Here is a 16682-nt window from a genome sequence, read left to right on the forward strand (position 1 = left end):
CAACAAAGTCCAAGAGATAATTGCAACATTGCAGCTTGCAAGTTCCAGTCAAACAATACATGTGATAAACTTGACACATCTCACGGGCACCATTAGAAAAGCTTATGCTTTTACCTCTGTCCAAATGAAATATTTCAAAAGAAATGACCAACATCCACTATATATCTATACTGGGGCAAATAGAAATATCATTCCTTCATGCACCTTGCCTGAGATGTATTCAGGGAACTGGCATAACATGGCATAGTCCACAGAAGGTAAGCTTAATGTTTACAAAGGGTCTGACATTACATGCATTGCCATTAACCACTTTAAATGCCAACACAGATCCTCAGGATGGATAGCTGAAGCATTTTACATTCTTGAAAAAGATTGACCTACTATTAAGCCAATTATATGCACAAACCTACAAACCTTTATGATCCATAGCTAAGCATAGCACGTTCAGTGAGCTATGTCTGATGACATCCAGCTGCAATGCCTCAAAGAGATTATTATTAAAGGGTTGTTTTTTAACACATAGAAGTGATCCCTGAGAGAGCCTGTTCACTTTAGTCATCAGAGATTAGCTGCAACCCTCCAAGAATATCATCTTCAGCAGCGAACTGGTCATAATTCTGCAAGGTCTACATTAAGACACGCTCGATCATTTACACACAGGCCATTTAGGCACAGAAAAAAAGCAAGTGATTAGTGTGTGAATCATATACCATGTGCCAATGAGGCTAGGAAGATAGTACAGTAAATGTGTGCTAAGGCACTGCTGTGGGAGGAAGGGCTTTGGGCATGTTGATCATTGGGATTGGCAGGTGGGATCTGTATAAGGAAGACAGCTGCAGTACTAATATCCTAGCAGACAGGTTTGCTAGTGTCACTTGTGAGGGTATAATCCAGTATGGCAGGCGTCAGGAATCAGTGCAGTAGGTCAGCAAGTGAAATGACTGAGGAGGAGTTAGAGGCTAAGGCCACTGAGGCCAAGGGGAAGAACCAACAGGGAGAGCTCATTGAATATGGTGGGACTCACAGTCTGAAGTGTATTTATATTAACATGAGGAGTATGAGACATAAGGCAGATGAACTAAGGGCTTGGATTAATACATATAACCAAGATTTTGTAGCTATTATAGAGACCTGGCTGAGAGGGGGACATATCTGTTCCTTTGTCACCCATTAATATACAGAGGGATGTAGGCATACAGGTCCAGTTCCCTGAAAGTAGCAACTCAAGTGGATAAAGTGGTCAAGAAGGTTTATGGCATGCTTGCCTTCATCGGTCAGAGCATAGAAAATTAAAATTGGTCAGTCATTTTGCATTTTTAGTTCAGTCATATTTGGAATATTGCATACACTGCTGGCCATCACACCACCAGAAGGATGTGGAGGTTCTGGAAAGGATACAGAAAAGGTTTACCAGGATGTTATCTGATTTGAAGGGTTTTAGCCATACGGAGAGATTGGTAAAACATGACTTAGTGTCACTTGAAAGTCAGAGGCTGAGGGGTGATCTGATGGAAGTTTATGAAATTATGTGTGGCCTGGATAGAATGATAGTTGGAGTATTTTTCCCAGGGTTGTTTAAGTTAACAGGGGTAAGGTTAAAGGAGGTGTGAGAGGCAAGTGTTTTACACAGACATTGGTAAGTGCCCGGAAGAGCTTCCAGAGGAGATGGTAGAAGCAAGCAAATAGCAATGTTTCAGAGGCAACTTGGCAGATAGATGTATAGGCAGAGAGTAGATGGATGCAGACCGTACAGACAGTTTTGAGTTTAGAAAGGAATCATGTGCAGTGTCGGTGCAGTATTGCTGAAAGTGGGGACCAATTGTATCATTTCAAAGTATGTCGATGATATAAATCTTAGTGTGACTGTAAGTTGTGCAGAAGATGTAAAAAGTGTTTGAAGATTTAGTCAGGCTACATGAGTAAGCAAGGGAATAGCAGATGAAACATTGTGTGGAGAAGTGTGAGGGATTATCCACTTTGGCAGGAGGAACAGTGGTGCAGATCATTTCTTGAGTGGTGACAGATTGTAAAGTGATAGTATCTCAAAGGACCTCGATATACTTGTTCATAAGTCACTAACAACAGTGTACAAGTACAGCAAACAATTCAGAAGGCAAGCTGTAAATAGAGAAGCTGATTGCTTATTCTAAAGGCGAATCCGGATTGATACTTGAGTATCCAAGAGAGTATTGCATTAAGATGAGGCTGTCCTTTAGAAGAAATGTTTAATTAAGGTGGTTTAATTAAGGTGGGATCTGCCCTTTCAGGTGTACGTAAAATATTCAACAGCATAATTCAGAAAGGAGGTAAGAGTGTTCTGCTGGTGACTTGGAGATTGCCAGGTCAATTGTATATCACTGTTTGTGTGATATTGCTATGTCCAAATTGCCCTCATTGCAATAGAACATTACGTTTTTTTTTGTTTTAAAGAACTTTGGAGCTTTGGGAGATCAAGAGGTCATGAAAGATGCTCAAGAATTCGAAGTTCTTTCCTTATTTTCCAAATGGTGCCTCTAATTGTCAGTACGGTGGCTCAGTGGTTAGCATTGTTGCCTCACAGCATCAGGGACCCAAGTATGATTCCAGCCTTGGGCAAATGTCTGTGTGGAGTTTACACATTCTCCCTGTGTCTGCATGGGTTTACTCTGGGTGCTCTGGTTTCCTCCCACAATCCAAAGATGTGCAGGTCACATGAATTGGCCATGCTAAACTACCCATACCGTTAGGTGCATTAGTCAGAGGAAAATGGGTCTGAGTGGATTACTCTTCGGAGGGTCAGTGCGGACTTGTTGTGCTGAAATGGCCTGTTTCCACACTGTCAGGAATCTAATCTAATTCTTTCATGTCCACCTTAGGTGGTTCGTGTAGTTTCATAATATTGCCAACCAATTGTTAACATTGCGATTGTCAATGTTCTTTTGCTATCTGATCTGGGTAATGAGTGTTGATGAATGAATAAATCACATCAATAACCAAAATATTTGTCAAACTCGGGATTCTATTCCGATATACAGACTTTGTTTGTTGATTGAGATTTTGTCTTTGCTCCTACAGAACAGTATGCGGATATTGTCTTTCTCATCGATGGATCTGATTATATGACACAAGCAGAATTTGCTCAGTTGCGATTATTTCTTATCAAAATGCTGAACAAAATGGACATTGGTGCTGACAGATACCAGATTGGACTGGCTCAGTACAGTGATCAAGCAAAAATTGAGTTCTTACCCAATACATTTCAAGATAAGGCCGGGCTGATTTCTTACCTAAGAAAGAATTTGCGATTTAAAGGTGGATCAGCATTGAACACAGGGGGTGCAATGGAGTACCTACACACAAACGTCTTCACAGCAGCAGCAGGAAGTCGAAAGCAGGAAGGAGTTCCACAAATTGCAATAGTAATTACTTCAAGGAGATCACAGGATGATGTCACAAGGGCAGCTGCAGCTTTGAAAAGTGATGGCATCAAAATTCTCCCCATTGGTGTAAGGAATTCTGATCAGAATGAGCTGAACACCATAGCATTTTCGCCAAGTAACATTCACCAGATCACCTCTCGAATCATTCCTATTGACCTGGCAAAAGTTATAACCAAGAAAGTGACCGATATACTCAGTTCTCTACAACAGCCTCCCACAGATGTCCCAGATATGCCAAGTGATCCAGGAAGTAAGTTAAGCCTGGGTGATGTTTAGTTTCTTTAAATCTAAAGTTATCAAATACAATTCACCATGTTATGGGAAGTCTCATTGCTACATAGCTGGCCCACTGCTGCTTCCTGTCTTTGGTCACTCAGCATATCCCTGTTCATAGTGTGCAGCCTTTCTCTTTCCATGCCAGTTGGAAATGAAATGTAGAGCTGGATTTTACGAGATACCCTGGTCCCTACACCTGAGATCAGGGGTGTGCCGATCAGTGACACTGCAGGCTGCCCTGCAGCAATTTAACAGTGGGAGCAGAGGTGATTATTGCAAGGCAAGGCTTCCACCTTATCTCAGTATGATGCCTCACAACAGAGTTATTTCATTGGAGAACCAGCTCCTTTGCAGTCCCAGCAACACCAGGTTCAAGCCAGTGCTGGGACTGCAGGTAGTCCCTGATCAGGCGGAAGTTATGGAGACTTCAAGCTTCATCAAGCTGCATCAAGGCCAGTATGTCGAACTGAGAGGCTTGGGGGGTAGTGTTTAAGAGGCTGGGTATGTTAAACAAGAAAGGACCTTTTCTCTGATGCCAAGTGGCACTGTTAAAGCAGGTGGCATCTTACCTGGCCTACAGCTTGAGTAAAAGAGCAACATGAGTGGAATAAAGCACTTAAGTGACCATTGGTGGGGTCACTCTACTGTCTCTACACCCCTTCACAAAATTGAAGGCAGGTTGGTGAGGATCCATAGCTCCTGGCAGGTCATGTACTATATTTTACAAACCTCCCAGCTCACAAAACAGCCATCAGAGGAGTGTGAAATGCAACCTGTACTCTTTGGTTGAGGAACATTTGACTCTCACTGAAATATTCTTTCTCCTCAAATTTCCCCAATATTCTTATTTAAAAAAGAAACAAAATATACAATGTAAATTCACAATTTATTTCAACATACCAGAGACTGATGGCTTGGTTTGGTTGAGAGTCTTTAATTTTGAGGGCTCTAAGACAATCTGGCCTGGGTGATGTACCTACATAAACTGAACTGCTTTGGTTTTATCCAAGCAACAGTTCAACTCTCTATCATTTTCCATTTTGTGTGATTCCTAACTAAAGTTGATGAAATATCCTTTTTGACTTTAAGTGACTTTGAGATTCACCTGAGGCATGGTGACCCTCAGGTTAAATTACCACCAGTTGTCCGTCTGTAATGGCAAAGCAGCCCAGTGGCCTGATGGAATTATGGCAACGTTACTGGATGTAACGAACCTTCCAGAACCTCAACCTGAGCTACAAATCTTCTCACCATTCGCTAATGGCAACTTTACCGTTACCTTTTACTTTGAAATTATTGGGGCCCTGAACGGTGTAAGAGCATTGGTTCATTTTATGAGATAAAGTTTATGGATTAAGGCAAAGCTCTTCTCACACCAGATAAATCAAAAATTGAAGTACAATGCAAACACGAATGAACAATTGTCCCAAAACACTAAATAACTGTTTCTGCGAATGAACCAAGAGTAGAATTTGAGCTCCTAAAGTGCAAGTACCAGGAATAAACCTATGACTGCTGCAAGGGGCACAGATCGTAGAATCTTCAATGGTAAATAACATCAGGTCCCACAGTCACTCAGTGGATAATATTCCTTACATTGCTGTGGTTCAGTTTGGAGTTTGTACCAACTGGACAACTATGGAGAAAAGGAGATGGTTGCAGCCAGGAAACTGGAAACTGTTGACATATTATAGATATAGATGGGGAAAAATAAATGTTGAGTGAAGAAGAAATCAGCTCAGAGGAACAAGAATAGGGTGATGCAACGGGGCTACCTGTTCACAGAATGACCGAATAGTTCTGATGCAAAAGGACACTGTTTGATCCATTGTGTCTGTACTGGGTTTCTGAATGAACATTGTGACTTATGAACATTCTCCTGCCTCTTTCTTGCTACCCTAAATACAAGTCTTAATTTGGAGATGCCGGTGTTGGACTGGGGTGTACAAAGTTAAAAGTCACACAACACCAGGTTATAGTCCAACAGGTTTAATTGCAAGCACACTAGCTTTCGGAGCGATGCTCCTTGACAATCACCTGATGAAAGAACATCGCTCAGAAAGCTAGTGTGCTTCCAATTAAACTTGTTGGACTATAACTTGGTGTTGTGTGATTTTTAACTAACTATAGGTTGTTCTTCTTTAATGTGATATTTGCATCCTTGTGCAACCCCATATTACAGAAAAGTCATACTTTAGAAACAACACTTATAGTGTTGATGATGTAATCGCCAACACATGTTTTAAAAAATTCTGCTTAAGAACCAATATCCCCAATTTGTGAAGCACGTTACAGCCAATTCATGTTTATGAAACAGCAGAACAAATTGTATTCTTTCTATTTACATAACCATCTAATGTCCTTTTAAATGCCTCAATTGAACTTGTTTGTGAATGATGGGAAATCGTTGGAAGCAGGCTTTGTGGATGGAAGCAATACAGGGAAGATCTCTGGACAAAATGGGTGTGCATCAATGATGAAAAGTGTGGCCTGATGTTCAAGTTGGGTTTATCTGGAATTTACTCCCGTTTAGAACTTCAAACAATAGTGTCACCTTCGTCAAAAGCATAAGGGAAATTCAGTTTCAGATGATGTAGAGCCAAGTGCTACAAGTTGGGAGGGGGCTAGTTTAGATTGTATGTATGGCGAAGAGAAATTGAGGCAGCTGAGGGATATCCCATCCAGACACCACCACCACCCCCCGCCCCCCACCCCCCTGCCAAATTCCTGTAACCCTGTATTTCCCGTGGCTAACAAAGCTAGTTTGCACATCTTTGGACACTATGGGCAATTTAGCATGGCCAATCCACCTAATTTGCATATCTTTGGTCTCTAGGGGAAAACCAGCGAACACCACTGTACATTCCTCCCTGGTGTCTTGGAGATTACCAGGTCAATTGTACATCACTGTTTGTGTGATATTGCTTTGTGCTAATTGCCCTCATTGCATTAGTACATTACGGATTTTTCTTTGGTTTTAAAGAGTTTTGGAGCTTTGGGAGATCAAGAGGTCATGAAAGATGCTCAAGAAGTCGAAGTTCTTTCCTTCTTTTCCAAATGGTGCCTCTAATTCTTTCATGTCCACCTTAGATGGTTGTGGCTTCCATTTAGTTTCTCATCTAAAAGATGGCACCAATGACAATGCAGCACTCCCTCAGTACTGCTTTGGAATGGTCAGCCTGGATAATGTGCTCAAAACTCTGGGGTTGTACATGAATCCACAATGTGGAGCCTAAAATTCATAACTGAAACGTCTATTGTTGAATACTGCAAGAATACAGAAATTTCTGAATCGGTTCAGTGCTTTTAGATAATGTTGCTCATGGGTGGCATGTGTATGAGAAAGAAGACAATGCCAAGGATGGAACTTTAGGGAATCAGAGCTGAAAATGCATCGCTGGAAAAGCGCAGCAGGTCAGGCAGCATCCAAGGAGCAGGAGAATTGACGTTTTGGGCATGAGCCCTACTTCAGGAATGAGGAAAGTGTGTCCAGCAGGCTAAGATAAAAGGTAGGGAGGAGGGACTTGGGGGAGGGGCGTTGAAAATGCGATAGGTGGAAGGAGGTCAAGATGAGGGCGATAGGCCGGAGTGGGGGTGGGGCCAGAGAGGTCAGGAAGAAGATTGCAGGTTAGGAAGGCGGTGCTGAATTCGAGAGTTGGGACTGAGACAAAGTGGGGGGAGGGGAAATGAGGAAACTGGAGAAATCTGAGTTCATCCCTTGTGGTTGGAGGGTTCCTAGGCGGAAGATGAGGCGCTCTTCCTCCAGCTGTCGTGTTACTATGGTCTGGCGATGGAGGAGTCTAAGGACCTGCATGTCCTTGATGGAGTAGGAGGGGGAATTGAAGTGTTGAGCCACTGGGTGGTTGGGTTGGTTGGTCCGGGTGTCCCAGAGGTGTTCTCTGAAATGTTCTGCAAGTAGGTGGCCTGTCTCTCCAATATAGAGGAGGCCACATCGGGTGCAGCGGATGCAGTAAATGATGTATGTGGAGGTGCAGGTGAATTTGTGGCGAATACAGAACAATCCCTTGGGGCCTTGGAAGGAAGTAAGGGGGGAGGTGTGGGCACAAGTTTTGCATTTCTTGCAATTGTAGGGGAAGGTGCCGGAGGTGGAGGTTGGGTTGGTGGGGAGTGTGGACCTGACGAGGGAGTCACGGAGGGAATGGATAGGGGAGGGGAGGGAAATAATATCTCTGGTGGTGGGATCCATTTGGAGGTGGCGGAAATGACGACGGATGATACAATGTATATGGAGCTTGGTGGGGTGGTAGGTGAGGACCAATGGGGTTCTGTCCTGGTGGCGAATGGAGGGGCGGGTCTCAAAGGTGGAGGTGCGGCAAGTGGAAGAGATGCGGTGGAGGGCATCATCGATCACGTCTGGGGGGAAATTGCAATCTTTGAAGAAGGAGGCCATCTGGGTTGTACGGTATTGGAACTGGTCCTCCTGAGAGCAGATGAGGCAGAGACAAAGGAATTGGGATGGCGTTTTTACAGGTGGCAGGGTGGGAGGAGGTGTAGTCTAGGTAGCTGTGGGAGTCGGTCGGTTTATAGTAAATGTCCGTGTTGATTTGGTCGCCCGAGATAGAAATGGAAAGGTCTAGGAAGGGGAGGGAGGAGTCTGAGACAGTCCAGGTAAATTTGAGGCGGGGTGGAAGGTGTTGGTAAAGTGGGTGAACTGTTCAACCTCCTTGTGGGAGCACGAGGCAGCGCCGATACAGTCATCGATGTAGTGGAGGAAAAGGTGGGGGGTGGTGCCAGTGTGGCTGCAGAAGATGGATTGTTCCATATGACCTACGAAGAGGCAGGCATAGCTGGGGCCCATGCGGGTGTCCACGGCTACTCCTTTGGTTTGGAGGAAATAGGAGGATTGTAAGGAGAAGTTATTCAGGGTGAGGACCAGTTCAGTCAGTCGAAGGACGGTGTCAGTGCAAGGGTTGGTACGACGGGAAAGGAAGAAGCGGAGGGCTTTGAGTCCTTCGTAATGGGGGATGGAGGTGTACAGGGACTGGATATCCACGATGAAGAAAAGGCGTTGGGGACCGGGGAAACGAAAATTATAGAGCAAGTGGAGGGCATGGGTGGTGTCCTGAACGTAGGTGAGGACTTCTTGGACTAAGGGGGCCAGGACCATGTTGAGGTACGCAGAGATGAGTTCGATGGGGCAGGAGCAGGCTGAGACAATGGGTCGGCCGGGGCAGTCAGGTTTGCGGATTTTGGACAGGAGGTAGAAACAGGCGGTGCGGAGTTGTGGGACTATGAGGTTGGAGGCGGTGGATGGGAGATCCCCTGAGGTGATGAGGTTATGGATGGTCTGAGAGATGATGGTTTGGTGGTGGGAGGTGGGGTCATAGTCAAGGGGGCAGTAGGAGGAGGTGTCCCCGAGCTCCAACTTCTCACCCTCAGAACGTGCAGCCCTCCACTCCCTCCACTCCAACACCAACCTCATTATCAAACTGGCAGACAAGGGAGGCGCGGTTGTAGTTTGGCGCACCGACCTTTACACCGCTGAGGCTAAACGCCAGCTCGCGGACACCTCCTCCTCCCCCTTGACTCAGACTCCTCCCTCCCCCTCCTAGACCTTTCCATTTCTATCTTGGGTGACCGAATCAACACAGGCATTTACTATAAACCGAATGACTCCCACAGCTACCTAGACTATATCTCTTCCCACCCTGCCCCCTGTAAAAACGCCATCCCATACTCCCAATTCCTTCGTCTCCGCCGCATCTGCTCCCAGGAGGACCAGTTCCAATACTGTACAACCCAGATGGCCTCCTTCTTCAAAGACCACAATTTCCCCCCAGACGTGGTCGATGATGCCCTCCACCACATCTCCTCCACTTCCCGCACCTCCGCCCTTGAGCCCCGCCCCTCAAATCGCCACCAGGACAGAACCTCACTGGTCCTCACCTACCACCCCACCAACTTCCATATACATCGTATTATCCGTCGTCATTTCTGACACCTCCAAACGGGCCACCACCAGAGATATATTTCCCTCCCCTCCCCTATCAGCGTTCTGAAAAGACCACTCCCTCCGTGACTCCCTCGTCAGGTCCACACAATCCACCAACCCAACCTCCACTCCCGGCACCTTCCCCTGCATCCGCAAGAAATGCAAAACCTGCGCCCACACCTCCCCCCTTACTTCCATCCAAGGCCCCAAGGGATCCTTCCATATCCGTCACAAATTCACCTGCACCTCAACACACATCATATACTGCATCCGCTGCACCTGATGTGGCCTCCTCTATATTGGGAAGACATGCCGCCTAACTGCGGAACATTTCAGAGAACACCTCTGGGACACCCGGACCAACCAACCCAACCACCCAGTGGCTCAACACTTCAACTCCCCCTCCCACTCCACCAAGAACATGTAGGTCCTTGGACTCCTCCATCGCTAGACCATAGCAACACGACGACTGGAGGAAGAGCGCCTCATCTTCCGCCTAGGAACCCTCCAAACACAAGGGATGAACTCAGATTTCTCCAGTTTCCTCATTTCCCCTCCCCCCAACTTGTCTCAGTCAAATCCCTTGAACTCAGCACCGCCTTCCTAACCTACAATCTTCTTCCTGACCTCTCCGCCCCCACCCCTACTCCGGCCTATCACCCTCACCTTGACCTCCTTCCACCTATCGCATTTCCAATGCCCCTCCCTCAAGTCCCTACCTTTAATTTTAGCCTGCTGGACACACTTTCCTCATTTCTGATGAAGGGCTCATGCTTGAAACGTCGATTCTCCTACTCTTTGGATGCTGCCTGACCTGCTGCGCTTTTCCAGCAACACAGTTTCAGCTCTGATCTCCAGCATCTGCAGTCCTCACTTTCTCCTCTTTAGGGAATCACCAGAGCTAACAGTGCAGGAGTAGGTGAGAAGTTATTACATGTGATTCTCAACTAGATGGATAAGAATGTAACTATATGCAAGCAGCTAACACCCAACAAGACAATGATGGAGTGGAGTTAAGGAAAATGGTGTGGCCAGCCCTGCCAAAGATTGTGGGTAGATGATTCTGACAGATAACTTCCCCACGTAATTCACCTTAGATGCTGTCTATAATTTCAGTAAGAGCCATTGGTGTAGGATGGAGGGAATATAATTGGAGGGTTCAAACATGGAGTTTCTGAAAGGGTGGACACTGATTTAAGAGATGACAACACTTGCAAGGACTTTGGAAATAAAGGAGGTTTGGAAATGAGTTTGTCGTTTGCTGGGACGAGCAGGTCAAGGGTTGCAAGTTTTTGAGGATGGCAGATTTAATGGACAACAGGATAACAACAAAAGAGAGAGGTAGTTAAAAATAATGGAAAACACGAAGATCATAAAGGAAGCTCAGTGATTGGTAGTCCTGGGGTCAGCGAAGCTGAAGATAGATTGTATGGACAAGATAACCTTGGTTAGGAGGCAGTCTAACAATTCAGTTCCTCCCAGTTTTTCTTTCTGTCCAACATTCTATCTCTTTCCCTATCTATCACTGACTTGGTCTGTACCTTTATTAATCACTTTTTGGATCTTTCTCTCTCCCTACCTCTCTCTCTTTGCCAAAACACATTTCTTTTAATCTCTGTTATTTATTCTAGTTTTTTAATCTCTCGTTGTTGTTACTTCTTTCTCACTTACCCTATTAGTAAATTGGGAAACAGGGACAATATGGAAGGGTACTATTTTCAGACAGAATGACTAGAATTGAAGTCTACAGCCCTGGGATGTCCCAAAATGTTTCCTGGTAATAAATTATTATTCAGGTATAGTCATTGTTCAGGTAGTCACATGACAACATCCATATATTCTGTTTTGTTTGTTTGGGTGGAAGGAGTGTTGTTTGAAGATTAGATTACTTACAGTGTGGAAACAGGCCCTTCGGCCCAACAAGTCCACACCGACCCGCCGAAGCGCAACCCACCCATACCCCTACATTTACCCCTTACCTAACACTAGGGGCAATTTAGCATGGCCAATTCACCTGACCCGCACATCTTTAGATTGTGGGAGGAAACCAGAGCACCCGGAGGAAACCCACGCAGACACAGGGAGAACGTGCAAACTCCACACAGCCAGTCGCCTGAGTCAGGAATTGAACCCGGGTCTCAGGCGCTGTGAGGCAGCAGTGCTAACCACTGTGCCACCGTGCCGCCCGCAGGGTAAATATGATCAAGACCACTCTTCTTCAAAGTAAATGAAATGGGGATGAAGGTACAGCCTTGTTTTAATGTTCCATCCAAAAGATAACACCCTCAACATTGCTACACTCTCAATACTGCGCTGGAGTGTCAGCAAAGACTTATAAGCTCAAGTCTTAGGAGTGGGACTTGCACCTACAGCTATGTCCCAGATGATGGCAAATGAATATCCCGGTAACAACGACGTAGCAGTCAGCTATCCCTGACACTAGAACCAGATCAGGCAGCAAAGTTAATGAAGCATAACTTAGCATAGGAGAACATCAAAAGCCCATTGAACTCAGCTTTTAAACTGTACCAGAAAGCTGTATTTAATATTGTAATGTAAATAAATACATTTGACAGAGAGCCTTCCTCCACATTGGGAACAGCTAAAGTGAGTAGCCTAAATACGTAATGGCCGGAGAATTCAGTGAACCATAGCAGAGTCACTGTAGAATTCTGCAGAAGCTAAGAACCATCTCAAGGCATGGTTATACCTCAAGGCAACGATCTTCTAATACGTGCTAACAAGTGATCCATGTTGATACACTTACGACAAACAGCTATTGCCAGTTAAATATTAAATTCGAGAGTTAGGAATCTTGTATAATGAATACTGTTACATCTTCCACGTATTTGGCTCACTCTAAAACTATTGCCAACCAATTGTTAACATTGCGATTGTCAATATTCTTTTGCTATCTGATCTGGGTAATGAGTGTTGATGAATGAATAAATCACATCAATAACCAAAATATTTGTCAAACTCGGGATTCTATTCCGATATACCGACTTTGTTTGTTGATTGAGATTTTGTCTCTGCTCCTACAGAACAGTATGCGGATATTGTCTTTCTCATCGATGGATCTGATTATATGACACAAGCAGAATTTGCTCAGTTGCGATTATTTCTTATCAAAATGCTGAACAAAATGGACATTGGTGCTGACAGATACCAGATTGGACTGGCTCAGTACAGTGATCAAGCAGAAGCTGAGTTCTTACCCAATACATTTCAAGATAAGGCCAGGCTGATTTCTTACCTAAAAAAGAATTTGCGATTTAAAGGTGGATCAGCATTGAACACAGGGGGTGCAATGGAGTACCTACACACAAACTTCTTCACAGCAGCAGCAGGAAGTCGAAAGCAGGAAGGAGTTCCACAAATTGCAATAGTAATTACTTCAAGGAGATCGCAGGATGATGTCACAAGGGCAGCTGCAGCTTTGAAAAGTGATGGCATCAAAATTCTCCCCATTGGTGTAAGGAATTCTGATCGGAATGAGCTGAACACCATAGCATTTTCGCCAAGTAACATTCACCAGATCACCTCTCGAATCAATCCTATTGACCTGGCAAAAGATATAACGAAGGAAGTGACTGATGTACTCAATCCTGTACAACAGCCTCCCACAGATGTCCCAGATATGCCAAGTGACCCAGGAAGTAAGTTAAGCTCTTTCTACTTTAAATTTCTTTACATCTAAAGTTATCAAATATAATTCACCGTGTTATGGGAGGTCTCATTGCTACATAGCTGCCCCATTGCTGCCTCCTGTCTTTGGTCACTCAGCATACCCCTGTTCATAGTGTGCAGCCTTTCCATGCCAGTTGGAAATGAAATGTAGAGCTGGATTTTACGAGATACCCTGGTCCCTACACCTGAGATCAGGGGTGTGCCGATCAGTGACACTGCAGGCTGCCCTGCAGCAATTTAACAGTGGGAGCAGAGCTGATTATTGCAAGGCAAGGCTTCCACCTTATCTCAGTATGATGCCTCACAACAGAGTTATTTCATTGGAGAGCCAGCTCCTTTGCAGTCCCAGCAATACCAGGTTCAAGCCAGTGCTGGGACTGCAGGTAGTCCCTGATCAGGAGGAAGTTATGGAGACTTCAAGCTTTATCAAGCTGCATCAAGGCCAGTATGTCGAAGTGAGAGGCTTGGGGGGTAGTGTTTAAGAGGCCGGGTATGTTAAACAAAGAAGGACCTTTTCTCTGATGCCAAGTGGCCCTGTTAAAGCAGGTGGCATCTTACCTGGCCTACAGCTTGAGTAAAAGAACAGCATGAGTGGAATAAAGCACTTAAGTGACCTTTGGAGGGGTCACTCTACTGTCTCCACACCCCTTCACAAAATTGAAGGCAGGTTGGTGAGGATCCATAGCTCCTGGCAGGTCATGTACTATATTTTACAAACCTCCCAGCTCACAAAACAGCCATCAGAGGAGTGTGAAATCCAACCTGTACTCTTTGGTTGAGGGACGTTTGACTCTCACTGAAATATTCTTTCTCCACAAATTTCCCCAATAGTCTTATAAAAACAGAAACAATATATATAATGTAAATACACAATTTATTACAACATGCCTGAGACAGATGGCTTGGTTTGGTTGAGAGTCTTTCATTTTGAGAGCTCTAAGACAATCTGGCCTGGATGATGTACCTACATAAACTGAACTGCTTTGGTTTTATCCAAGCAACAGTTCAACTCTCTATCATTTTCCATTTTGTGTGATTCCTAACTAAAGTTGATGAAATATCCTTTTCGACTTTAAGTTACTTTGAGATTTACCTGAGGCATGGTGACCCTCAGGTTAAACTACCACCAGTTGTATCTCTCTAATGGTATAGCAGCCCAGTGGCCTGATGGGATTATGGTAATTTTACCTTTACCTTTTACTTTGAAATTATTGGAATCCTGATCAGTATAAAAGCATCAGTTCGTTTTATGAAATAAACTTTACAGAGATAATATGGATTAAAGCAAAGCCTATCCCACACCATATAAATCAAAAATTGAAGTACAATGCAATCCTGAATGAATAATTGCCCCCAAAACACAAAATAATTGTTTCTGCAAATGGACCAAGAGTAGAACTTGAGCTCCTAAACTGCAAGTACCAGGAATAAGCCTATTACTGCTGCAAAGGGCACAGATTATAGGATCTTCAGTGGAATGCTAGGCCTAACATACAATGAATGGCTGAGGATCCTGGGATTGTATTCGTTAAGAGTTCATAAGGTTGAGGGGAGATATAGTAGAAACTTACAAGATAATGCTTGGCTTAGAAAGGGTGGATGCTGGGAATTTGATTCTGTCAGATGGAGATGCTAGGAATCAGAGGCAAAGCCTTAGAATTAGAGGGGGTCAATTTAGAACGGAAATAAGGAGACATTTCTTCAGCCTGAGAGTGTTGGGCCTGTGGAATTCACTGCCACTGAGCACAGAGGAGGCTGGGAGTTAAATGTCTTCAAGGCAGAGATTGATAAATTATTAATCTCACAAGTAATAAAGGGATACGGGGAGAGTGCAGCTAAACGGCGTTGAAATGCCCATCAGCCATGATTGAATGGTGGAGTGGACTCAATGGGCCGAATGGCCTTATTTCCACTCCTATTTCTTATGCTCTTATGGTCTTAAATAACAAAAGGTCCCACAGTCATTCAGTGGATAATATTCCTTAAGTTGCTGTGGTTCAGTTTGGAGTTGTGTACCAACTAGACAACTATGGAGAAAAGGAGATGGTTGCAGCCAGGAAACTGGAAACTGTTGACATATTACAGATATAGATGGGGAAAAATAAATGTTGAGTGAGGAAGAAATCAGCTCAGAGGAACAAGAATAGGGTGATGCAACGGGGCTACCTGTTCATAGAATGACCGAATAGTTCTGATGCAAAAGGACACTGTTTGATCCATTGTGTCTGTACTGGGTTTCTGAATGAGCGTTTTGACTTAGGAACGTTCTCCTGCCTCTTTCTTCTTTCCCGCGATGGTTGCATTCTTGTGCAATCCCATATTACAGAAAAATCAGGCTTTAGTAACGATGCTTAAAGTATTGATGATGTAATCGCCAACACATGTTTTAAAAATTTATGTTTTAGAAACTGTCCCCAATTCGTCAATTGCATTACAGTAAACCCATGTTAATGAAACGCACTTTATAGCAGAACAATTCTTTCTATTTAAATAACCATCTAATGGCCTTTTGAATGCCTTGATTGAACTTCTTTGTGCATGATGGGAAGGATATGGAAGCAGACCTTGTGGATGGAAGCAATACAGGGAAGATCTCTGGAGCAGATGGGATGTGCATCAATGATGAAAAGTGTGGCCTGATGTTCAAGTTGGGTTTATCTGGAATTTACTCTCGTTCAGGTCTTGAAACAAGAGTGTCATCTTCATCAACAAGCATTTGGGAAATTTACTTTCAGAGAACCAAGTGCTACAAGTTGTGAGGGGGCTAATTTAGACTGCGTGTATGGAGAAGTGAAATTGAGACAGCTGAGGGGCACCCCATCCAGATTCGACCCACTACCAAATCCCTGCAACCCCTATATTGCCCTGGCTAATCCACCTCGCCTGCATATCCTTGGACACAATGGGCAATTTAGCATGGCCAATCCATCTAACTTGCATATCTTTGGATTGTGGGAGGAAACTGGAGCACCCAGTGAAGCCCACGCAGTCACTGGGAGAATGTGCAAACTCCACACAGTCACCCAAAGGTGGGATTGAACTCAGGTGCTTGGTGCTGTGAGGCAACAGTGCTAACCACTGAGCCACTGTGCTGCCCTCAAGCTGAGGCTTTGCCCATGAAACTGAACCTTTTGCCCTCATCAGTTTTAAGATTCAGATTATTGACTGTACAATAATCACTATTCCCAAGATTTGGACCTCTACTGTAATTCTATTCTTAAAGGAAGAGATTGAATACCTCAAACAGAAATCATTATTATACTGATTTGAAGCATAACTTTGTATCAGTTATGAGGAAGGGTCACCAGACCTGAAACGTTGATGCGGATTTCTCTTCACAGATG

The 16682-nt window shown here is 44.3% G+C and overlaps 1 protein-coding gene across 1 annotated transcript in view; it reads left to right on the plus strand.

The window, feature by feature from the left end:
* The window catches only part of LOC132832331 (collagen alpha-6(VI) chain-like), a 182892-nt gene that overhangs the window by 29925 nt on the left and 136285 nt on the right, over positions 1-16682 (plus strand). Inside the window, exons 3-4 of the mRNA XM_060850253.1 lie at positions 3055-3669; positions 12693-13307. Of these exons, the coding sequence (XP_060706236.1) occupies positions 3055-3669; positions 12693-13307 (1230 nt within the window). The remainder of the gene's footprint in view (positions 1-3054; positions 3670-12692; positions 13308-16682) is intronic.

This window comes from Hemiscyllium ocellatum, chromosome 34 (genome assembly GCF_020745735.1).
Source record: "Hemiscyllium ocellatum isolate sHemOce1 chromosome 34, sHemOce1.pat.X.cur, whole genome shotgun sequence".
NCBI lineage: Eukaryota > Metazoa > Chordata > Chondrichthyes > Orectolobiformes > Hemiscylliidae > Hemiscyllium > Hemiscyllium ocellatum.